At 38.6% G+C, this 26,481-nt stretch overlaps 1 protein-coding gene across 1 annotated transcript in view; it reads left to right on the top strand.

Moving 5' to 3' along the window:
- Positions 1-25,372, top strand: part of HAO1 (hydroxyacid oxidase (glycolate oxidase) 1) — a 62,022-nt gene extending 36,650 nt beyond the window's left edge. The window contains exons 4-8 of the mRNA XM_011998545.1: positions 1,616-1,791; positions 13,174-13,265; positions 22,480-22,638; positions 22,751-22,820; positions 24,690-25,372. Of these exons, the coding sequence (XP_011853935.1) occupies positions 1,616-1,791; positions 13,174-13,265; positions 22,480-22,638; positions 22,751-22,820; positions 24,690-24,760 (568 nt within the window). The 3' untranslated portion in view covers positions 24,761-25,372. The remainder of the gene's footprint in view (positions 1-1,615; positions 1,792-13,173; positions 13,266-22,479; positions 22,639-22,750; positions 22,821-24,689) is intronic.
- Positions 25,373-26,481: the final 1,109 nt, after the last annotated feature.

The following is a 26,481-nucleotide window of genomic DNA, read 5'->3' as shown; positions in this document are numbered from 1 at the left end:
GTATGCAGAAGAGCAAGGTGAGTCCGGTCACTGTCATTATTCAAAAACAATCTTTCAGGAGAAGAATTTTACAACTGGATTTGGGGCTGTGGGCAGATAAGTCACAGGAATGATTCTATTGTGTATCCTGAAGTCATCCATCCAGCTAGCAGTCACAGCTGCAGGCTGAAAAGACATTGCCCCTAGAGTGGGGAACTGCCAAAGTCTAGCCAGGATATTAGGTCAAGAGAAAAGACCTCAGGCACAGGGGAAGCCAGCTGCAAAATCTTAGAGGTGAGTTAGAGAAATACTGGGCTAAGCTGGGTCAACAAAAATAGACATACGGGAAGGAAGCAACTCAGTGGTACTTTGTCTCAGTTTGGGTTCTCCTAGAAGCAGGCTGTGAGCCTGTGATTTCAGTGCAAGTAGTTTATAGGGAAGGTGAAGGGAATACTACTAGAGGAGTAGGAAAGTGAGGCAAAGGAGGGAAGGCATTGAACAAAGGGCATAATACCAAGACAGCTACAGTTGTGGGCAACTGAAGCTTAACCCTGCTGGAAAATTCTGGCCGCTTAGGCAGAATTTATCTCAGAGTTAGTCTACCTAGGGGTGAGGGAGCTGGGGTATTTACACTTCAACATCCCTAATGCTTCCAGTCTGCTGTGTGGGTGGTGACTCAGGCCCAGGACCAAGAAAAAACCACTGTCAGAGAAATGAAGGTATTGATAATTGAAAAGTTCATGTCCTTGTCAAACTTGTTTTGAGTTAGCAGACCGAGAGGTTCAGAGAGAACAACTAAAAGGGGGAGGGAAAGGCAAGAGGTGACAACTTATCTGCTGGGAAACACTTCCCACTTCTCCCATGCCCACCACCACCATCAATACTGCAATAGCAGGGCAAGAAGGAGTCTACAGGGGCAACAGTCATGTTAACACTTGTTACTGCAGTTGCAACCTCTTCTAGAATTTTCTACAAGGGCATTGGAAGGTTTCATGAGGTCAGGTGCAATAGCCAGGAGGAAACTGAGATCTGAGCAAAGAGAATATAATTAGGAATAAAGTCAAGGGACCCAGATTGGAACTCAAATACTGCTATTAGCTAGTTCTAATTTGAGGCAATTCATTTTGTACCTCTGTTTTTATTTTCTATGGGAATCATAGAGTATCAGTGTTACTTTCTAAGAGTCTTTTAAGGAAAAATCGTGATAATTTTGGCGTACGAAACCCTTTGTAAATTATAGTGCACCATAAAAATGTTTTTAAAATTGTGATTAATTTGCATTGCTGGCTAAAAATAGTGTCAACTCTATTGTCTATACCTATAAACTGGCTTAAAAAGGGATATTTGAATATGAACACATTTTTTTTCCTTGAAACACATTTGTTTGTATAAACATAGCCTAAGATGTAAAATAAAATTTAGGTCACTGATTAAGACCACTAGTGTATAACATTTAGTCTAGAGTCCTACATTAAAATATGGAAAATATGCATGCAATTGACTTAATTGACTTATAGATGAATGAGGAGTGAACAGCCAATTGATTTGAAAAGGGTAACATTTTTCATCGAATGAATCATTGGAAAGATATTTCTAACTTTGGCAAATTTCTTGTTTTATGCATTTCTTATTTTAGGATGAAAAATTTTGAAACCAGTACTTTATCATTTTCTCCTGAGGAAAATTTTGGAGATGACAGTGGACTTGCTGCATATGTGGCTAAAGCGATAGACCCATCTATCAGCTGGGAAGATATCAAATGGCTGAGAAGACTGACGTCATTGCCAATTGTTGCAAAGGGCATTTTGAGAGGTTCGTTTATTTCTCTACTTGAATTCATACAGATTTTATGATCCTTTGTGGATATGGTCTTCATATTCTTAAAGGAAAATAACAAGGAAATATTAACGTGGAAATTGAGAGAGATATTCCAACTCTCAATTCTCTCTTTTCATGTCAGTGAGTAAATATTTCTTCATTCTTAGGTAATATTCTGAAGTAGAGCTAAACTCTCATGAAGTAGAAAGTTAGCCTTTTCAAAGAATTGGAATGCCATTGCCTTATTTCAGAGCTGTTACTGAATCATGAAGCCTGGCAAGATCTTGGTAGAACATCACGAGTTCATTGCTTTACCTGAAAGCTACAACAGCTGCTCTCAGACCAAAGAGAAACCCCAAGGAGATATTATGACAGACAGACTTGTTTTAAGAGCTTTCCCTCTTTTCCTTGTGTTCCCTCCAGTACAAATGGCTAGGACTAATTTTTGAGTGTGGTCAAACCCACATCACCTCTCTGAAGAGAATGGCTGACTAGTATGGTCAAATGCTCAATTATCAAGCCATGGGTAACAAGAAACTTAACTATTTCCTCCAGCATCCCCATATATTCAGATCCCACAGGGAGGTACCAATGACTATAATAATTTTGGAGTGTAAATGTGTTTACCCACAAAAATGTTTTCTTGCCTTTGAAAACATTTTTTTTTTTTTTTTTTTTTAGTGTGGTTATACAGATAACTGCCAAAAACTTTTTTCTTTTTTCTTTTTTTTTAACTGAAATGTTTGAGTAAGTGACTTTGGGATGAGAGTCTGTCCGTTAGTGTATGTCTATTAAATGACGTTGAATCAAAACTTTTTCATAGATTTTACTTGAACGTGTCTGAGTCATGTGGTCCCTATTTATAAAGTTCTACCTACTTTGACTATTTAATTTTATGTCTGAAGAAATGAGCTTATAAAAGTAAAAGAAATAAGCCCAGTGCAACATTTAAGTAGTGGAGATATGTTTAAATCCAGATGTTCTTATTCTGTGCTTAAACAAATTAGTTTTTAAAATCGATATATAATAGTTGTACATATGCATAGAGCATATAGTGATGTTTCAATACCTGTAATGTATAGTAATCAGGTAATTAGCATATCCATCATCTCAAACATTATTCTGTACTTCTAAAAAAATTGTTCACTGTTTCCTACTGATCATTGTACTAGTTCAAAATTTCTGTGGATTATACTTCAATGAATATGTATTGGTTTGGTTTACAGACACCTTTAAACAATGGTTTCACTTCCTTTACTTGCATCCGTGTTGTCATCCATGATTACTAGTGCTACTTACTGTGGCTGCATTCAACTGTGGGGATTAAATAATATTAACCTGAAGGTTCTGTGCCATTCATTTATGTATTCATTCATCCATTCTCTTATTCACTCACTCATTCATTCCATAAATATCGTAATTACTGTGTGCTAAAATATTTTTATAAAATAAAACAATCTTAGATCCTTGGATGAAAAGACAGTCTATTCTTGTAGGAGACAGATATATAAGCAAGCATTTTGGGTGCAATAAAATGTTATATAGAAATCTGTGCAATGTAAGGGCATGGCTTAAAAAAGAATATGGACAATAATATAAGAGTGAGTTAGAAAACACTTTTCAGAATGAAAGATGATGCTTGAGTTTTGCCATGCAAGCCAATAGACTCTATTTCAGACTGAAGTACTGGTAGAATAAAGCAATTATGCATAACAATTTATAAAACATGTAAGCCATTTAGAGAATGTAGGCCTTAAAGTGGCTGAGAACCACTGAAGTGTCTTGATCAGAGAAGCAACCTCATCAAATAAGCATTTTACAGAAATAATGCTTTGCACAATGGACCTAATGGTGGAGGTGGCAAAATTGTGGTCAGGGAAGACATTTAGGATCTGTTGTTGCCCAGAAAAGAGATAATTGTAGAGATGACCTAGAGTAATAGCAGGGAGGGGACTGAGAAGGTATAATTAAATTAGAAAATTAAGACAGTTAATCACAGAGATGGCCCAGGGGATCTGGCTTTAAAACACTAGGGAAGAATAAAATTTTAGTCTTGTTCCATAATTGTTTCGAATAAGGAACAAAGGTCATTTTATTTTTTAACTACCTTTTCAATTTAGGATTTCCAGTGTATATCATTTTCTATAACTTTGTCCCCTAAGATATGATGCAAATCAATTGAATTAGATTTACTATCACATGTTATGTTGAAAAATATTTTGGTTTCTAGAACTTCATTCTGTTATCACTTTAGCTAGGACCACTGCCACTACCATCACCACCACCACCACCACTACCACAACCTCCATTACCAGGACAACCACCACCACTGCCACCACCACCACTGCTATCACCATTATCACTCCCATCACCACCATCACCACTCCCATTACCACCATGACCACCACCACCACCACCACCACACAACCTCCGTCAACACCACCATTACCGGGAACAACCACCACCACTGCCACCATCACCACCACTACCATACCACAACTACCATCAACACCACCATTACCAGGACAACCACCACCACTACCACCACCACCAATCCCATTATCACCATGACCACAGCCACCATCAACACCACCGTTACCAGGAACCACCATTCCACCACCACCACTATCACCACCACCACCACCACCACTACTCCCATCACCACCATGACCACCACCACAACCAGCACCATAACCACAACCACCATCAACACCACCATTACCAAGACAACCACCACCACCTGCACCACCACCACCACTATCACCACTACCACCACTACCACTCCCATCACCACCATGACCACCACTATCACTACCACCATCACCACCACTACCACCATCATCACCACCTCTCTTTTCTTCTCATCCATATGGATTTCTTGCTTGTTTCTAAATGTTTTTGTGACATTTTACACATAGTAGATAGTCCAAATATTTATTTACTGAACTTCTTGATGAAAACTATGAGTCTATCTAATTAGAGAAAGCTAAAAAAAAAAAAGGATAAGGAGAGATGGGACATTTGACATTTAAAGGGAAATAACTTATTTATACATGTACAGTTTACATTGTCTAGTTTTCTGTAACCATTTGGTTCTTTTATTTAACAAACAAGAATCATCTCTATGACAACAATTGCACCAAGTAACACATATGCTCAATTTGGATCGGAAGGGAGCGGTGGCAGGACCAGTTCTGGGAAATCCAATTTTCTCCATTTCACAGGTCCTCATCCAGAAATCACATGGGTTGACTAAGAGTCACCCATCCTCTTTCATTTTCCTTTTTCAGAAAAGTGCAGATTATATTTGCAGGAACATGAAGCCATGAGCAACTGTGAAGATCTAGACCAAACATCTGACTGTCCCACCATTTTAAGAATTATATTTTAATGAATGCAAATTGGAATGGAAGATGTAATCTCTTACTGTGTGTGGTTTAACTGACCTTAGAGAATGTCAACGCAAGCTCCTAACATGTACTTGAGACAGGATTTGGTCTTTGTCAGAACTCACACTAGCAAACAAATGGCTTTTTTGAGCAAAAGCGTAGTGCTTTTTAGAGTTTTTTTCTTTTTCTTTTAATTTTTTTTGACTTAGGCTGTCTCACTTCCATTGTGGTTTTGTGTTTCTGAGAAACTTTTCTCTAGTCAGCTCTTCTTATATAGGCATACCTCAGAGACATTGTGGATTCAGTTCCAGACCACCACGGTAAAACAAGTCACATAAATTTTTTGTCTTCCCAGTGCCTATGAAAGTTATGTTTTTGCTATACTGTAATCTATTTTGCAATAGCGTTATGCCTAAAAAACAATGTATATACCTTACTTAAAAAATAAGTTACTCCTAAAAAATGCTAATCATCATCTGAGCCTTCAGCAAGTTGTAGTCTTTTTGCTGGTGGAGGGTCTTTTCTGGGTGTCGATGGCTGCTGACTGAACAGGGTGGGGGTTGCTGAAGATTTAGGGTGGCTGTGGTGACTTCTTAAAATAAGTCAAGGAAGTTTGATGCATTGATTAACTTTTACTTTTAGGAAAGATTTCTCCGTATCATGAGAAGCTATTTGATAGCATTTTACCCACAGTACAACTTTTTCAACATTGGAGTCAGTCCTCTCAAACTGCTGCTGCTTTATATGTGAAGTTTATGTAATATTCTAAATCCTTTGTTGTTATTTCAGCAATGTTCACAGCATCTTCACCAGGAGTTGATTCCATCCCAAGAAACCACTTTCTTTGCTCATCGATAAGAAGAAACTCTTCATTCATTTAAGTTTTATCACATGATTGCAGCAATTTAGTCACAGCTTCAGGCTCCACATCTAATTCAGTTCTGTTACTGTTTCTGCCACATCAGCAGTGACTTTCTTCACCATAGTCTTGAGCTCCTCAAAGTCATCCATGAGGGCTGGAATCAACATCGTCCAAATTCCTGTTAATGTTGATATTTTGACCTCCTCCCACAAATCACAAATGTTCTTAATGGCATCTAGGATGATGAATCCTTTCCAAAAAGTTTTCAATTAATGTTGCTCAGATTCATCAGAGGAATCATTAAGTATAGTATCTATAATCTTATGAAATATATTTCTTAACTAATAAGACTTGAAAGTCAAAATTACTCCTTGATCCATGGGCTATGGAGTGGAGGTTGTGTTAACAGGCATAAAAACATTAATCTTTTTGTGTTTTTCCACCAGAGCTCATGAGTCACTAGGTGCATTGTCAGTGAGCAGTGATATTTTGAAAGAAATCTTTTTTTTTTTTTTTTTCTGAGCAGCAGGTCCCGACAGTGGGTTTAACATATTTAGTTAACCATGCTGTAAACAGATGTGCAGTCATCCAGACTTTGTTGTTTTATTTATAGAGCACAGGCAGAGTAGATTTGGTAAAATTTTTGGATTATACTTTGAAGCCATGCATTGACTTCTCCTCTCTAGCTATGAAAGTCCTAGATGGCATCTTCTTCCAGTATGAGGAAGGCTTGTTTGGAAGAAGCTGCCATACAGCCTGTTTCATCTACATTGAAAATATATTGTTCAACGTAGCCATCTCCATCAATTTTCCTAGCTAGATCTCCTGGATAACTTGCTGCAGCTTTTCCATCAGCACTCAGCTGCTTCATCTTGCGCTTTTATGTTATGGAGATGGCTCCTTTCTTTAAACCTCAGAAATCAACCTCTGCTGGCTTCAAACTTTTTTTCTGCAGGTTCCTCACCTCTCGCAGTCTTTATAGAATTGAAGAGAGTTCGAGTGTTGCTCTGGATTAGGCTTTGGTTTAAGGGAGTGTGGTGGCTGGTTTGATCATCTATCCGGACCACTCAAACTTTCTCCCTATTAGCAATAAGGCTGCTTTGCTTTCTTATCATTCCTGTGTTCATTAGCATAGTAGCTTTAATTTCCTTTAAGAACTTTTGCTTTGCATTCACAACTTAGCTGTTTGGCACAAGGAGCCTAGCTTTTGTCCTGTCTTGGCCTTTCACCGTCCTTTCTCACTAAGCTTAATAATTTCTGGTTTTTAATTTAAAGTGAGAGGTATGTGACTCTTCCTTGAGCACTTAGAAGCCATTGTAGAGTTATTAATTGGCCTGATTTCAATATTGTTGCTTCTCAGGGAACAGCGAGGCCTGGGGACAGGGAGAGAGATGGGCGAATGGCCAGTGAGTGGAGCAGTCAGAACACACATATTTATTGAGTTCCACATTTTAAAGGCGATGGTTCATGGTACTCCCAAACAATTACAATAGTAACATCAAAGATCACTAATCACAGATCACTGCAACAGATGTAACAATAATGAAAAAGTGTGAAATAGGGTGAGAATGACCAAACTGTGACACAGGGATACAAAGCAAGCACATGCTGTTAGAAAAATAGTGCTGGTACACTTGCTTGTTGCAGGGTTGCCACAATGCCACTAGAGCATTGTATATACCTTAATTAAAAATACCTTACTCCTAAAAAGTGCTAATTATTATCTGAGCCTTCAGTGAGTTGTCGTCTTTTTGCTGGTGGAGGGTCTTTCCTAGATGTTGATGGCTGCTAACTGATCAGGGTGGTGATTTTCAATTTCTAGAAAACTTAGTAGCTGCAAATTGCTATAAAGCAAAGTGCAATAAAACAAGGTATGCCTGTATACATTGTTCAAGATACTCTAAAAAACATTCATTTAATGTTCCTGGATTGTGTTTAAAATTGCTGTCATGTGTCTGGGATTTAGTTACTACTCTCCTCTAAGTCAGAACAGATTCCTAGACCAAAAGCTCCACGAGTTTGAAGGCTGAGCTCAGATCTTGAGTACTTACATTTCACTTTTATATTTTAAATTAAATACGGAAATAAAATATTAGTAAGATAGCAAACAGTGCCACTGCCGATTGATAACTGTGTTTCTCAATCAATGTACTTAATGGCAAATTCACAAATATGGAATGCCACACTCTTAAGTTCTAAGAATTAATAAAAATATCCAAGATTCGTGAACATTTTGCTAAGTGGGAATATTTTGGCCCTTTCATTAAGGCAAAATTGCTTTTCTCTCTGTGTTAAAATAAAACGTAAAACTGTGGACAAGGCTGCATAAGCAGCTAATAAAAGGGACTTACGTCTGGTTATAAATTATCCTTATTGTCTTTGCTTCTCTAGAAATTCACAGTCCTATCCTCTGAGCAAATCATTCTGTCATTTCTCCCTATATTCCCAATACTACCTGCAGAATATAAAAAACCACTTGAAATGATGGCAGATAACAGACTGTTACTTAAGAAACATTTAATTCAAATGGGAGGCACTTTATCATTGTAATCCCAACTAGGATGAAACTGTTATAAACACAACTCAAATAGAGTTGCCAAATGCATCCTGCAAATAAATCTTTCTCCACCTACTCATCGTCTTAGTTTATACTCCCTGCACCATCAGAGGAAAAGAGTAATAATAGTTAATATTTATCTGAGTGTTCGACATGTGTCGGGCACTTTCTAAACACACATTCAACTCATTAAATCCACAAGCTCATCATATATGGATCGCTATCCTCATTTTGTGGCTTAGGACCATAATGCACAGAGAAGTTAAGTAACTTGCCACTTACACAGCAAGCAAGCAGCAGATGTGGGATTTAAGTCCAGGTGGTCCGATGACTTAGTCTAAACAGTGAATCACTTCTTCCTCCTGTACAGGATCTGTTTACTGGTAATATTTGACTTCTCATAATGCAGGTTGTAGCTACATGGTGGCAGACATAGGAATATAAACTGGAGAACTATACACATGCTCAATTATGAGGTTTGAAGAAATACCATTGTCTATGTTTTTTAAGTGTTTTTTTTTTTTTTACATTTGACTTGAAGTTTAGTATCATGTACATAACTAGATAACCAGAGCAAACTATAGCAATTCAGAATATAATTTTACACTGTTTACTAAGGTTATTTATGACTACACCTAGGTTTTTAAAATAAATGCCATGCTATGTCTATTAGGATAGGTAAGCTTATGGGAACATTGAAGGTGAGCTGTGCAATACGGCAGCCACTAGCCGCATGTGGCTATATAAGTTAATTAAAATGAAATAAAGGCAAAATTCCAGTTTCTTAGTCACACTGCCGCATTTCAGTTGGTCAGTGTCTACATGACTAGTGGTACTGTATGATGGAAGTGCACAGATCTAGAACATTTTTATTATCACAGAAAGTTCTATGGTAGTTCATTGAGGCCCTATCTATAGGGAATCATTTATGAAATATGTCTGAGATGAAAATGTATTGGGCTTCTGGTTTCAAATGATGGCCTGAGTACATATGAATCCTCTCATTAAAGCCAAGACCCCATTGAAATTAAAGTACAGAAATGCAAATATGTATACACTAATGACAGCAAAGCAAAGGAGGATGAGGGACGGAAACAGCAGAGAAATTTTAGGAAACTTTTGAAAGCATGTTGATAGCAGGAAAACATACAGAAAACTGTACCTTGAGATAGGCTTTCAGGAAATCCTAGAGGAGATAGGGGTTGATTATGTAATAGAATGCTTGAGAGGCTGTAGGTATATAATCTGCAAGGATGGCAGAGAGGGTAGTGAAGACTAAATGCAAGGGGACTGACTGAAGATCAATATAGGAAGCGATCATGCCTGCCAGCAATCCTGCTCCCAGTCTACTTCTTATGCAACAATGGACACTTGGCACTGACTTCTCAATAATAAAGTAGCTGATCCTTTCTAAAGAAATGAATGAATGACTGGGATGAAATATGGGTGGGTGACATTTCCAATATGACATGATGCTGTCCTCATTCTGACACTTGAGGAACTCACAGTCTAATTGCCTCTTAGTTGACATTCCCTGCGTTTTCTTACATAGAGTTCCAAGAAAGAATTTCCACTCCAGCCAAGGACTTGGCAAGAATGAAACTAATTTACAAAACAGGGCAGTTCCTCAATCTTTCTTCCTTAAATACAAATGGAAAATTTAGCATCACTAGGCATATCAGAAACACCAAAACATAAAAAATCAAGATAAATCTATAGAAAAGCTTATCCCAGGAAAAAGAGATGAAACAAGAAAAGGAACTTTAAAACATCCAAATGAGACACTCAAAAAAGTTGAAAATATATATATAAATAGGAAGAGTCTGCCATGAAAAGAAAATTAGAGCATAAAGAAGAGTTCCCAATGATTAGAAAAATGACTTCTGATTTTTTTTTTAAAAAAGGGAAAATTGAATATAAAAAAGAACTCTCAAAGATTAAAAACATGATTGCTGAAATGACTGAAAGGCTAAGCAATAAAGTCAATGACATTTCCCAAAGGGTAAAACAACAATGAGAACAATAAGATAAATAGAAAGAAAAACGTATTACATGAATGTACATGAAGACCACTTTAAAATGTACAATATCCAACTGATAGGAGTTTCAGGTGGAAAAGTAAAAGAAAGAGGCCTAGAGGAATTTATTAAAGACCAACAATTTCTGAATGCTGTTGTTGTAAGTCATTAGAGTGAGAAAACAAATCACAACTTCTCACGTTCCTTATGAAATTTCAGAAAAATAATGTGTATAGATAAACTAAACATAAAACTGTTTACTTATAAAATAATTCAAACTGGCATCAGTCCTTGCATCAGCAATGGGTACTAGAAGACAATGGACTGATGTCTTTAAGGTTCTGAGGAAAATGGTTTTTCCACCTAAATTATTATACCCAATCTAATTGTCATTCACACACAAGAGAAGCTATTTAGGTGGTCTGTAAGTTTACCTCCCTTGGGTCCTTTTTTTTTGTTTTTTGTTTTTTTTTTTTGAGACGGAGTCTCGCTGTGCTCCCAGGCTGGAGTGCAGTGGCGTGATCTCGGCTCACTGCAAGCTCCGCCTCCCGGGTTCACGCCATTCTCCCGCCTCAGCCTCCCAAGTAGCTGGGACTACAGGCGCCCGCCACCACGCCCGGCTAGTTTTTTGTATTTTTAGTAGAGACGGGGTTTCACCATGTTAGCCAGGATGGTCTCGATCTCCTGACCTCGTGATCCACCCGCCTCGGCCTCCCAAAGTGCTGGGATTACAGGCTTGAGCAACCGCGCCCGGCCGACCCCTTGGGTCCTTTTTAAGAAAGTTACAAAGGAATCTACTACAAACAAATGAGAATATAAACCAAATGAGGGCATACTCAGACAGCAAGATATTCAACTCAGAGCGAATAAGAGCAAATTCAAAGCTGAAGGCAGACGTCATGTCTTGTGAGTAACCACAACAGAATGGATCAGGAAGGCAGAGGGCTCCAGGGGTTATCTCCAGGGGGAGAATAAAGTGACCTAATAGGTCAGATCAAATAATTGAAATTTTGAAGAACTTGATAATATTCTGAAGTCTGACAGTAAATGGAAAAAAGAAAAGAAAGGCAATTAGAAATCTAATCTAATCCTAATCACCTCCCAAAGACCCCATCTCCAAGTGCCATCACGTTGGTGATAAGGGCTTCAACATGTAAATTTTGAGAGGATTTAAATATTTAGTCTATAACATATAGGCTTAACAGTTTCCTATACCTATAATTTTAGAAGAAAAATATCACTATCATCATTTGAAAAAACTAAGAATAGTTGAAAAATAGCCTTGTATAAAACAAAGTTTGGAAAATGATAGCACATAATTTAAAAAATAATTATCTTATCTTTTAAAATAGTTCTTAGTCAAGTCTGCTCATTATCTCCATTGCTGAATTTGTACAGATTACCAATGACCTATATCCATTTGCTTAAATTTCCAAGGCCTGATTTTTACTACACTCTTGAACCGATTGGTTTTGCTTAGTATTGCATTTTGAATGTTAAACCTGAGAACCAGTGTTGTTTTCATGATTCTTTTAGCAAATGGTTTGTTACTAGGACATGCTAAAAATAATAGTTTAGAATATAAAATATGTTTTTAAATGTTGCAAATAGATTTAAGAGAACAGTAATCTATTTTAAACTGAACTTTCAGAAATTAATATATTTTAAAATACGATTAGAGATTTAATGTTACATTTTTTATATCTTTCTTTCTTTTTTGTTTTTGAGATGGAGTCTTTATCTGTCTTCCAGGCTGGAGTGCAGTGGTGTGATCTTGGCTCACTGCAACTTCCGCCTCCCAGGTTCAAACGATTCTCCTGCCTCAGACTTCTGAGTAGCTGGGACTACAGGCACCTGCCACCAAGCCTGGTTAATTTTTTTTTTTGTTTGTATTTTTAGTAGAGATAGGGTTACACCATGTTGGTCAGGCTGGTCTTGAACTCCTAACCTCGTGATCCACCCACCTTGGCCTCCCACAGTGCTGTGATTACAGGCATGAGCCACTGTGCCTGGCCAATTTTTTATACATTTCAATGAGCAAACATATATTTAATTGTAGAACAATATTACTTAAAATAGTTACTAAAGCTATTACGACTTTGTATTAAAGATTGTTTTTTGAAATAGGTTTGTCCACTGTCTGTTACATTAACAGTGCTTGCCATTTTTATGTGCTTTTTTGCTATCCAAATTGTTGAGGAATAATTTTGCTAAATGATAAAGTGGTATAATCTTATTTATTAAAAATACTTAGCAAGAGTACACCCTTATAAAGATAAATACGTTTTATGTCAATGTATTATCTATTGATACTTTTATGTATTTTACAATTAAATTGCCGTCAGTGGTAACATTTTGTTGTTGTTGTTGGCCTAGAAAACTACCACTACTATTCTAGCACTAACCCTAGGGTACACTTTTATGCTAAGATTATTGATCCAGGTATGCAGGTGGGAGTCAGCTTCCATTTGACTGGAATGTGGAGGCCTCTAAACCCAAGCCGCATGTTAAGTTACAGTTTCCTTAAGATGCTTGTTTTACTCTCTCCAGGTGATGATGCCAGGGAGGCTGTTAAACATGGCTTGAATGGGATCTTGGTGTCGAATCATGGGGCTCGACAACTCGATGGGGTGCCAGCCACTGTGAGTTTTGGCAAACGCTGCAATTTCCTTTTGGAGTTCCCATTTCCATCACTGTGTTACTATCTCTATGTCTGCCTCCTCTTTGTGTGTAGTTTGTGTGATCAGTCAAGGTGAAATACGTGCAAATATGTGAGATCTTGGATTTTAAGTTTAGTGGCACATAACTACCCAAATTAACAAATGTATTTATGTTTAATTAGCCCAGTGCATTTATTTGTAACCTATGAAAGTCTCTGTTAAATAATAAAGACATTTGTGGGCAAGGATTATTCTGGAATTCACAGATACACCAATAAGTATGTAAACGAGTGTGAAAGAAAGGATTACGCCATGAATGTCCAAAGACATGAACTAGCAGAGAATTGTGGGAATTCAAAGGCTGTGGTAGAATCTGAGATCATTGGCACAACTGAGACAAGAAATCAGGAGGAGGGACATATTGGAATTTCCTGTGGGGTGGCGGTTGAAAAGCTGCAGAGAAACGGTGACGAGTTGGGAAAAGGAGAAAAAAAGCTTAGGCCCAGGCAAGGGGAAGTGAGCTGTAAGTAGGCTACTCTGGCTGGGTTGTGAACCACCTTGGCTGCATATTGGAATCATCTGGGAACTTTAAAGACTCCTGATCTCCTCCCCAGGTCTATTTATCAGAATCTCTGGTTGGGGCTTGGGAGTGTATAGGCGCTAGTATTTTTTAAAAGATATCAGGAGATTCCAACGTGCATCTTTGGTTTTTATGCACTGGAGTAGGCAAATCAGAGTCCAAAATCTAGGTATAAAAGTGAACCAAACTGCCCTGAAAGGTGTGGGACTGAATGGAACTGTATTGAAGAGCAATTAGAACCTGAAGATCCTAAAACCATGAAAACCAACAGACACTTAGAGCAGATTTTAAGATCAGGGACTCGGAGTCCAGAAATGGATGCAAAGCCATGGAGATGGACACATTTCCTGGGGTGGATTTTATGGATCCGTGATCCAGAATGGGGGCCAGGAGCCATTGGTGGGGTGCTATCAAGCGGATTCCCTTACGTGCTGTCCACTTGTGGGGATTTGGCCAAGCCTCTTGTAGACGGGACAATGATGTTGCAGATACTTTTTGCTTCTGCTCTGGCCCCATGTGGCCCCCTCTTTGCAGTGTGATAAGCCTAAGTGTAAAATGGCAAAGAGTGAGATGTGCTCAGGGAATACTAAATAATCCATCTTGTTTGCAGTGTCTGATGCTGTAACCGCCCAACCGGCTCTCCTTGTCCACCGTATAGACAGAGCCGATTTATCAAGACAGGGGAATTGCAATAGAGGAAGAGTTTAATTCATGCAGAGCCAGCTGTACTGGGAGCCTGGAGTTTTATTATTACTAAGATCAGTCTCTCTGAAAACCTGAGGTTCCGGGTTTCTAAGGATAATTTGGTGGGGAGGGAGTCGGAAAGTGGGGAGTGCTGATTGGTCAGGTCGGACATAAAATCACAGACAGTCGAATTGTCCTCTTGCTCTGAGTCAGTTCTTCGTTGGAGGCCACAACACCAGATGAGCCAGTTTATCAGTCTAGGTGGTGCCAACTGATCCAGGTACAGGGTCTGCAAAATATCTCAGGCATTGATTTTCGGTTTTACCAAGGTGATGCTATCCCCAGGAGCAATTTGGGGAGGTTCAGAATCTTGCAGCCTACAGCTGCATGACTCCTAAACCATAATTTCTATTCTTGTGACTAATTTGTTAGTCCTGCAAAGGCAGCCTAGTCACCAGGCAGGCAGGGAGTTTGCTTTGGGAAAGGGCTGTTACCATCTTTGTTTCAAAATTAAAGTATGAACTAAGTTTCTCCCAAAGTTAGTTTGGCCTACACTCAGGAATGAACAAGGAAAGCTTGGCAGTTAGAATCAAGATGGAATCAGTTAGGTGAGATCTCTTTCACTGACATAATTTTCTCAGTTATAATTTTTGCAAAGGCGGTTCCAGTGGGAGTGGGAGAGTTTTGGGAAATGCATCTGCCTGGATAGATAAGGAAGGAGATCCTTGGCTATTATGAGTCATTGGGTGTGCACTAGAAGAGCCTTGGCTTAGCAGCAATGAGTCTTATAAAGTGGATTTTGTCATGACAAGAAGCAGAAAGGCCAATGAGGTGGCCTTTACAATTACCATAGCCAAGGAAAGAGAGAAGGAGGGCCTGAACTGCAGAGGGACAGAGGGAATTGCTTTCTGCTCCCTACCTTGGTTTCCTCATCTTTTAAAATTTAAACCTTTAAACTGTAATGTTTTATAATGTGATTTACATAGGCAAAGTAACTAGCATCATATAACAAAACTTTATATATCTAAATATATTTACTAAATATATATATATATATTTCCTATCTATCTGTCTGTCTATCTATCTATCTATTTATCTATCTATCTATCTATATTTACTAGGTAATGTGGGTCAACTTTCCAGACTACCGCCTCTCTCAGAACTGGATTCTTATATAAATATTTTCCCTTTTATCGGAACCCTTCAGTGGTAGTTATTATATAGATTGTTGGAATTGAGATGACCATTTGAATTTATCCACACAACCAGAAGAAGAGTAGAACAAATACTTTAGTCAACTAGTAGCGGTCTGTTGTTTCATTGAACTAGCAGGTTGATTTAGTGACATTCATAGACCAATTGTGTGGCTGTGATGGCGGAGTAAATGATGGCAGGGAATATTGGGTGTGCATATTGCACTGAGTTTTTCCTAAAGCACTAATGGTAGGCACCAAGCAAGTCTTTGTACATTGTAGGATTATACAGTCAAGTGGTGGCTCACGCCTGTAATTCCAGCACTGTGGGAGCCCAAGGCAAGGGGATCACTCGAGGCTAGGATTTCAAGAGCAGCCTGGCCAATGTGTGAAACCCCTTCTCTACTAAAAATGCAAAAATTAGCTGGGCATGGTGGTGTACACCTGTAATCCCAGCTGCTTGAGAGGCTGAGGCAGGAGAATTGCTTGAACCAGGGAGGTGGAGGTTTCAGTGAGCCAAGATCCATGCCACTGCACTCAAGCCTGGGCGACAGAGTGAGGCTCTGTCTCAAAAAACAAAACAAACACACAAAAGATGAAAAGTAATGAAACCGGAAGTTGTCAGCTCTTTGCAACTCAGTTTTGCTCCCAGAGACACACCATTTTAGGTGATATCAAATGTTGGCTGCAGGTAAACAGAGGTGGAAAGTGAAGACCTCCTCCTTGTAGGGTGGAGAGGTCGGTCACAGCATAAGGCTTTTTCTCAGATTTATGACTCACCTGTGTATGGATATGCAGACTTAGTGGGTGGGCCAAATTGTTTTCTAAAGATAAAATATAAATCTACTGAAATAAAATCTAACTAGATTTTAAGGGAAAAATAGCCAAATGGTGTTGCTTGTTTCCCTCTCACTGAGAGAATATGGACATATCTAGAAGGGTTTTTGAGTTGTGTTCCCTGAGACTGTTTTTTAAAAAACAATAACTGAACCTAAGACCTGGAACTATAAAAATTCTGGAAGATAACATTGGAAAAACCCTTCTAGACACTGGCTTAGGGAAGGATTTCATGACCAAGAACCCAAAAGCAAATGCAATAAAAACAAAGAGGAGTAGCTGGGAGTTAATTAAACTAAAGAGCTTTTTGCACAGCAAAATGAATAGTCAGCAGAGTAAACAGACAATCCACGGAATAGGAGAAAATCTTCACAATCTATACATCAGATAAAAAACTAATATACAGAATCTACAATGAACTCGAACAAATAAGAAAAAACAAACAATTTGATCAAAAAGTGGGCTAAGAACATGAATAGACAATTCTCGAAAGAAGATATACAAATGGCCAACAAACATAGGAAAAAATGCTCAACATGACTAATGATCAGGGAAATGCAAATCAAAACCACAATGCGATACCACCTTACTCCTGCAAGAATGACCATAATCAGAAAATCAAAAAACAGTAGATGTTGGTGTGGATGCAGTGATTAGAGAATACTTCTATACTGCTGATGGGAATGTAAACTAGTACAGACACTATGGAAAACCACGCAGAGATTCCTTAAAGAACTAAAAGTAGAGCTACCATTTGATCCAGCAATCCCACTACTGGATATCTACCCAGAGGAAAATAAGTCATTATTCGGAAAAGATACTTGCGCAGGCCTGTTTATAGAAGCACAATTCACAATTGCAAAATCGTGGAACCAACCCACATGCCCATCAATCAATGACTGGACAAAGAAACCGTGGTACATATATATGATGGAATACTAGTCAGTCATAAAAGGAATGAATTAACAGCATTTGCAGTGACCTGGATGACGTTGGAGACTATTATTCTAAGTGAAGTAACTCAGGAATGGAAAACATCGTATGTTCTCACTGATATGTGGGAGCTAAGCTATGAGGTCGCAAAAGCATAAGAATGATATAATGGACATTGGGGACTTGGGGGAAAGAGTGGGGGAGTGGGCAAGGGATAAAAGACAACAAATATGGTGCAGTGTATACTGCTCAGGTGATGGGTGCACCAAAATCTCAAAAATCACTATTAAAGAACTTACTCATGTAACCAAATACCACCTGTACCCCAATAACTTATGGAAAATAAAATAAAAAATTAAAATTAAAAACAAAACAAACAAAAACCAATAACCAGCTGGGTGCGGTGGCTCATGCCTGTAATCCCAGCACTTTGGGTGGCCGAGGTGGGCAGATCACCTGAGGTCAGGAGTTTGAGACAAGTCTGGCCAACATGGTGAAACTCTGCTTCTACTAAAAATACAAAAATTAGCCAGGTGTGGTAGCGGGCACCTGTAATCCCAGCTACTTGGGAGGCTGAGGCAGGAGAATTACTTGAACCTGGGAGACGGAGGTTGCAGTGAGCCAAGATTGCACCATTGTACTTACTCCAGCCTGGGCAGCAAGAGCAAGACTCCATCTCAAAAACAAAACAAAACAAACCGTAACCCTCCTCTTTGCATGTCATATACATAAGAGGGATGCCTGCTTGAGTTTTGCCTCACACTTTAGAGCAAATTTGAGGCTCATAATGATGAGAGAAATGTGAGGAAGGATTCGGTGTATGGCACAGTACAAAGTTCTCTCAGTGTGTGGGTTTTGCGGTAAGTGACAAAAGGCTTGAGGGAGGCTGTGGTGTCCAGGTCTCAGTACTTGCACAGAAGAACTTGCTGTACTGCAGATTTTGTTATGTCATAAGTCAGAGCCACGGAGGCAGCATGATGTCATGGGAAGAGTACTGAAATGGAGTCTTGTCTCACCTTTCTTAGGGGATAAGAGCTAGGTGAGTAAGTCACTGAGACTTTTAGCCCAAACATCTTCACAGTATTGTGTTACTTACAAAAGGAAAGTGGACAACAATATGAATTCTACATTTCTGTTAGGTTGGTGCAAAAGTCATTTCACCATTACTTTTAATGGCAAAAACTGCAATTACTTTTGCACCAGGCTAATAGAAATCACAGAATTTGCTTATATGGAGAAATACTTATTATCACTAGGAGTCCTAGAACAGTAATTTAACTTCAGTTCATCTTAATATGTTGCTTCTGAGAAGAGTTGTCAGGCCTCTGCTACACCCCAGAAAAACTAAAAAATAAGATCATATTAAAAATACACTTGTCACCTCATGGTTATAATGTGATCCAGATTGGCTTTGAAGTAATTAGAGAATAACAGGATGGAATCAAATTGAGTTCTAAAATACATAGCATTAGATCTTTTCAAATTAAGATTCTCTGGAATATTGGAATCCTAAGAGCATTTTTTTTCAATTCTGCATTTTCATTTTGATGCTATCTGGACACAAACTACTTCAAGCTTAGAAATATGACTTTCTTTCACAGTGAAAATTATCAACAGCAAAACATTTTTATAGAATAAGCATTTGGGTTGTTAAGTTCTTGGGGATGTTCTGTGAAGTACTACAAGGGATTTAAATTTTCTTCTATATAAACAGTCCATGCAATTCTATCTTGGAGAAACATTGAATGTATCAGCTGGCTTTTGCTGCATAACAAGTCACTCTGAAACTTACTGGATAAATCACAATCATCATTATTACAATCTACAATTTTGTGGGTTGGCAATTTGTGTTGAGATCTGCTGAGTGTTTCTCTGGTCTTGGCTGAACTCAGTCACATGTGTCCGTGGCCAGCTACTAGGCCTACTAGGAGGCTGTCATAGGATGAGCTCTGCAGGGATGGCCCTGCATTGTCTCACATCTTCCAGCATTCTCATGAAGTGGCAGGTCTCCTAGAGAGTGAGTGTAAGCATGCAAGGCCTCCTGAGATCTAGGCTTGGAATGGGCATCCTGTCACTTCTCATATTCCACTGGTGAAAGTAAATCACAAGTTCAATTCAGATCTAAGGTGTGGAGGAAGAGAACCCTCCTTCCTTTCCCTCTCTCCCATAATGTTGCAAGGAAATGAAGAAGAGGAAATCATTGTAGCCATTTTTGCAGTTGCAAACAATCAGCAAAATGTATACAGACCAGTGATTTTGTAAGTGTGCTTAGGTTATGGGCAGTGACTTGGACTCTGTCTCCTTTGCGTTTAACTAAGCACCTCTGGTTCCATCTACTTTTATTTACTTTAAACTATTTTGATTTGAACAAAGGTTTCCATACCTAAAATGTCAGAAATCGAGAGTATAACAATGGATGCAATAGAGGATGGAAAGGTGAGAGCTCCTTGCCAGTAGAAGTTGTGTTTGGGGGAGGGGTTGGGGGAGCAAGTCGTGCAGGGAGCATTCTGGAAGAGTGTGACTCGAACACAAATGAGAAAGAGGATTCTCTTTGCGAGTCAGATCCCTGTGGGTTTCTTTCTACATCCCCTACTCTGCCTGACATTAGTGCCTTAAATATACCAGGTCCTTTATAAAGTGTTTGATAAAACAGCGAATAGAGGGATGAATGAGTAACAGTATACAGGGATCTTACCATATTTTCCTGGAGATTAACTCCAGTGGAGTTAAGCCCACAATTAGTTGCCCGAAGAAGCACTAAGGAAAAAGCTAAAATGAATGATCTCACAGATGTATAGAAAGCTGAAAAGAGGGAAACATAAACAGGGCCATAACATAGTGAGTCTGTCTACTGTATTTATTTATCTAATCTGTTTGATCAGAATTATTTTGTGTAATATACACCTAGTAAAACTGCAGCTATTGAAAGAAAAAGGGGAGGATTGAAATGCCTAGCAATAGATGGAACATTGTTGTTCACAGACACATGAAACACCAATCTGGGCTCTGTTTTTTAACCCAGGATTCACATTTTTAAGTATCTTTATTAGTTTACTTTTAGGCCAGGGTAGGCATTGGAAATTACCTAAACACACTTGATTTGACTGACTTTGAAAATGTGTATTGAACCCAAGCTAGCTAATATTTTTCTTTGGTTCTGGTTTCAAATGGGGAAATATGCTTAATTATAGCTTGCATCATCGCTTGGAAATTGTAGCATTTATATGTTGATGTAACTTGCCTGAATGCAAAAAGAGGACTATGTATAGGAAAAGGGACATATGTAAATAGATCCAAAGCATGTTTGGCGAGGCAGAAAAGCCAAAAGGAAAAGAGGAAAATCACATTACGTGCCAAACATTTAGGGGCCACATGCCAAGAGTTACCTTCACTTCCTTCCAATCTGTAGCCCTATTTGGTCTTCAGCCTCATATATAAAACTCTCTTTAAGTTTAGCCTCTAAAATTTTAGGGTAGAAATGGGATAACCTTTGAGTGATTTCAGCACAATTATTTCTGGAAAAGGTGGACTTGAGTGTATGGCAGCTTCTTCAGCATACATTTTAAATAGGAACTATACTTAATTTAGATTTTTACATTTTGGGATGAATGTGGGTGATTTCTACAGATTTCGATCTCTAGCTCACCTTGTAAATTGTTTTCATTCTCAAATGCAGATTCACATTAAAGTAGCCGATTGTATTAGTTAGCTACTGCCATGTGACACTATAAAATGAACAATCCCAAACTCAGTGATTTAAATCAGCAATCACTTATTTCCATGAAAGTTTGTGTTGACTAGTGTCTACCGATCTAGGCTTGGTACTAGCTAGGTGGCTGGTATCCAATTGTCAGCTCCAGCTGGGCTTGGCTGTGCTGGCTCTGCTTCCTGAATATTTATCCTGGGGCCAAAGATAAGGGGGAAATAATACCTGGTGGATGGTCTTCTCATGGTAAATGACAAGGTGCAAAAAAGTAAGTGGGAATACATGAGGTTGCTTAAGGCCTATGCTCAGAAATGACATTCTGCCAGCTCTGCTCACATGTTATCGGCCAAAGTGGCCAAGGCTAAGGTGCAGGCAAGTGCACTTTGATGCCAACCTATGTCCATCATCACCAATTGCCAATCAAGACCAAGATCTTCATGGTGCAAGTGGTCATATTCCTTAAAAGCAAGAAAAATGTTTTCACAGATTGTTCTTTAATGTACAGCTGGATGCAAAATATGTTGGATGAGAAAATAAGAGACTAAGTTGTTTTATTATTAGTTGCGTTTGCATTTTACACACTGCTTGCACTATTATCTGAGCATGAATTTTAACAATTGACTTGCAATGAATAATTTATGTCAATAAAATACTTCATTTACTTTTATACATTTTATAATCCCAGCACTTTGGGAGGCTGAGGCAGGCAGATCACTTGAGGTCAGCAGTTCGAGATCAGTCTGGCCAACATGATGAAACCCCATCTCTACTAAAAATACAAAAATTAGCCAGGCACGGTGGTGGGCACCTGTATTTCTCGCTACTTGGGAGACTGAGGCAGGAGAATCACTTGAACTCTCAATATGGAGGCTGCAGTGAGCCGAGATCATGAAACTGCACTTCAGCCTGGGTGACAGAGCAAGACCCTGTCTCAAAAATGAACAAAAAAAAAGTTATGGAAGATCAAGTGTTTTATGTTTATAATTTTTTGATGACAATCTTTGAATATAAGAAACAGAAAAAAAGAAAACCTTGCACTTTAAAATAAAAATAAGCTACTCATTTCCAAATTTAGTTGGTGTTTTAGTTACTAGCATTTGTACCTCTCTTCTTTCAGGAGGAAATAATTTTACCGTTGACCCCAAACCTACTTGGCTTCTTTCACTCTAAGCCCTAGCTGGATGTGTCCGTGGTTTTTGGAGGTGGAGTTGAATAACAATTCAGTGTTAATAGAGTGACATTATTGAGCTTTTCTTTCCCCAGATTGATGTTCTGCCAGAAATTGTGGAGGCCGTGGAAGGGAAGGTGGAAGTCTTCCTAGACGGGGGTGTGCGGAAAGGCACTGATGTTCTGAAAGCTCTGGCTCTTGGCGCCAAGGCTGTGTTTGTGGGGAGACCAATCATTTGGGGCTTAGCTTTCCAGGTAATTGGACAAAGAAATAAATATATAAAATAGACAATTTGACAGTAAAACAAATGAATAAAACAAGTCAGACTGATTTACACAATAGTTCTGTATTTTTTCACTCGGTTAGGGGGAGAAAGGTGTTCAAGATGTCCTTGAGATACTAAAGGAAGAATTCCGGTTGGCCATGGCTTTGAGTGGTAAGACTCATTCTTGTTTACAACTTTCTTTTCTTTTATGATCTGTAAGTCAGGGTCCTTGGTGGAGAGAAGTGAATTTGAAAGAGAAGAGTGTGGGATCATTGAGTATATTAAATTTGACATTGACTCCATATCTACAGTTTTGAGGAGCTCTGCATGTGCATAGTCTCTAGTAATTACCTAACCTCTATATTTCACAGCTTTATTAGGAATATTTTGGTGAGTACGACTACTTAAAGGTGGTTGCAACATCATACTCTTCCTCATCTCATAACACATGAACACATACATCTACCTGGATAGTCAACAGCTCCCTTTGGATATCTAAGTGGCATCCCAAACTCTTACCTGTCCAAAACTAAGCTGCTAACATTCCACATTAAACCTGCTCCACCTGCAGTTTCTCCATCAGTTCATGTTAATCCCATAGTTTCAGTTGCTGAGTCCAAAAATCTTCAGTCATTCTTGCCTCTTCTTTTCTCTCACACCTTCTTACTTACAGGGGCTCGATCTTCAAAATATAATCAGATTCTGACCTCCCTGTCATCTCTACTGCCACCGCCCTGGCTGGAGCCATCATTGTGTCTCATCCCGTGGACATTGCAAGTGGGCAGGTCTATCCTCCTGTACCTCCCCTCTCCCAGTCTATTCTGATCATGGCAGCCAGAACGGTTCTTTTAAACATTAATTGAGATCATCTTACTTTTCTGATCAGAAAACCCCCAATGGCTCCTGGTTTACTCAGAGTAAATGCCAAAGTCCTTGTAGTGGTTTACAAGGCCTCTTATGGTTTGACTCCCATCATCTTTCTGATCCCAACTTCTAATAATGTCACCCTTACTTATTCTACCCATGTGACATTTGCCTCCATGATGTCCCTTGACTGTGTGAGATATGTTTTAGCCTTGGGGTATTTGCAACGATTGTTCCCTCTGCCTGGATGCTCTTCCTCCAGATAGTCACATGAAAAACTTCCTCTCATCTTTCGTGTGTTCATATAAATTACACTTTCTTAAAGGTGCCTATCCTGATCACTGTGTTTAACATAGCAATTTACCCTCCACCGATCTATTCAGCTTTCAGTTTTCTTTTCCAGTTTTATTTCATGCTTTTTCCATAGCACCTATTGTCTCCTATATATCATCTATCATAGAATTTCCTTTTAAAATTATATGTGTTATATATTGTCTGCTTCCCCTTTAGAACAGAAGATGCATGAGGCAGTGTGCTTTGTTGTCTTGACTGCAGTATTTTCAGTGCATAGAGCAGTGCCTGGCACACAAACAATACATATTTGCTGAAAGAATGAATAAATAAATAAATAAATAAGCATTAAAATATTACTAGTGACTATTTCAAATTTGGCTCAGAAAGAACCTGTAGCTAGAAAGAATGGCCGGGAGTTAATTATCAGCTACCCCATGTTTGAAGGCAAAGAGGATTTCCTTTTCTGTAATCCATATGATCTGGATTGTCCCCATAGATAGAACTCCCCAGATAAATGGTCTACTCACTACTGTACTCAGTCTGCAGACAGAGCCTCAACAAGAAGAATGCCATTCTGTGAATCCTCACTACGCATTTTAATTTGCTACAGACATATCCTAAAAGAGAGCTTTCAGTCACTGACTCTCTATTAAATGTGGCAGAAAGAATATACTCTTTGTGTTAATAAAAATATGTGCCAGTCATTTTGTGTTAAGGACTGTTTAGGTAATAAAAAATGGTCTCATGCCACATAAGATTTGGCAAGCCTACCTTGAATCATAAACCTTACATTTGTCAAATTTTACATTCCTTGGGAAAACGATTACCTGCCTGATTATTATTGCATTCAGTTCCTATTAAATGTATGCATTATTTTTTCAGGGTGCCAGAATGTGAAAGTCATCGACAAGACATTGGTGAGGAAAAATCCTTTGGCCGTTTCCAAGATCTGACAGTGCACAATATTTTCCCATCTGTATTATTTTTTTTTCAGCATGTATTACTTGACAAAGAGACACTGTGCAGAGGGTGACCACAGTCTGTAATTCCCCACTTCAATACAAAGGGTGTCGTTCTTTTCCAACAAAATAGCAATCCCTTTTAGTTCATTGCTTTTGACTTTTCAATGGGTGTCCTAGGAACCTTTTAGAAAGAAATGGACTTTCATCCTGGAAATATATTAACTGTTAAAAAGAAAACATTGAAAATGTGTTTAGACAACGTCATCCTCTGGCAGGCTAAAGTGCTGTATCCTTTAGTAAAATTGGAGGTAGCAAACACTAAGGTGAAAAGATAATGATCTCATTGTTTATTAACCTGTATTCTGTTTAGATGTCTTTAAAACAGTGGTTCTTAAATTGTAAGCTCAGGTTCAAAGCGTTGGAAATGCCTTATTGACAACATTGAGAAGGTAGCCCTGGATAGAATTGGAATGGATGGCAGTAACTGGTGATACTTCTTTGAATGCAGCTTTCCAATCACATCTTTAGTGTCTGAATATATCCAAATGTTTTAGGATATATGTTACTTCTTAATCAGAGAGAAATAAAGCATTTTTTGGGAAGGATATATCTAGTCCATTTGTAACAATATGAAATTTTAATTTTATTTTCTGAGCCCTAATTATCTCGTTTCCTTTCTGCATACCTCATTGGTTCTCCTGTACCTCCTACTTCCTTTTCTTTACTCTTTTGATTCTTTACCATTGATAGCCATGTGCAAGGGTTGCTACATAATGTGTGAGGACTATGCCACATTAAAATGGGGCCCCTTGTTCAAAAAGCAAGACAAAAACCTTTTCCTTCCTTCCACAGTTTTTCTCTTAAGCTGTCATGGAGACGTTTGCTGTTTCATGTCATGCTTCCTTGGGATTGGGGATACCCACATGGCAAGTAGTAGAGCCTTCCAGGTGCCTGGGGTATTGCCTTGTAACTTGCCTTGATCTTACCTGTGCCCATGCCCAGAACCCTGCTGGGACTGAAGGGCAAAAATACTAAGCAGAATGCCTGAGCCAGCAACCAAGAACTCACTTAGCAGACATGGGGAGGTGGCAGGAGATGGAACAATGTATGATGCTAGGTTCTCAGTGTCCCCAGCACAAGTTCCATTGTTGCATCATGCTTCACTTATAAAACACAAATTGAATGATTACATTATTAAGTATTTCAAGCCAATAACCACAGAGCATCAAGCCCTAAGCTCGAGTCCCTTTTCTGAGCATGGAGCCCTGTCCACCGCACTAGGAGCACACCCATGAAGCCCTGATCACGTGACTTTTAGATTCATTCCCAAACCAAGTATTTGACAAATTGGAGGTGAACTAGGTAGCCAAAGTAATTTTGAAGTTGGTTTTTCATCATCTCTCTGGTCGTTCAACCACTGTGAGGTACTGAATGAAACAATTCAGAGAATCACCACCTGAAAATATAATTATTATATTATGTTTTATTATTATTATTATGCTTTATTATTCCCAGAACTCTTTCTCTCTCCCTTTCTCCTTCTAAATGCTAGGACATTCCTAAATATTAGCATGAACACACAAAAAACTGTTTTCTGAAATTATATACCATTCTGGTAAAAAATAATCACTTAACTTCATGAAAAAGAAAAGTTATCCCTTAACTTTTTCGCAAAATACACAGAATAAATATTTCTATCATATCATGTCATT

The sequence above is a fragment of the Mandrillus leucophaeus genome, unplaced genomic scaffold (assembly GCF_000951045.1).
Source record: "Mandrillus leucophaeus isolate KB7577 unplaced genomic scaffold, Mleu.le_1.0 Scaffold116, whole genome shotgun sequence".
NCBI classification, from domain to species: domain Eukaryota; kingdom Metazoa; phylum Chordata; class Mammalia; order Primates; family Cercopithecidae; genus Mandrillus; species Mandrillus leucophaeus.
The sequence above is the reverse complement of the archived record's forward strand: the minus strand, read 5'-3'. Positions and strand labels throughout refer to the sequence as shown.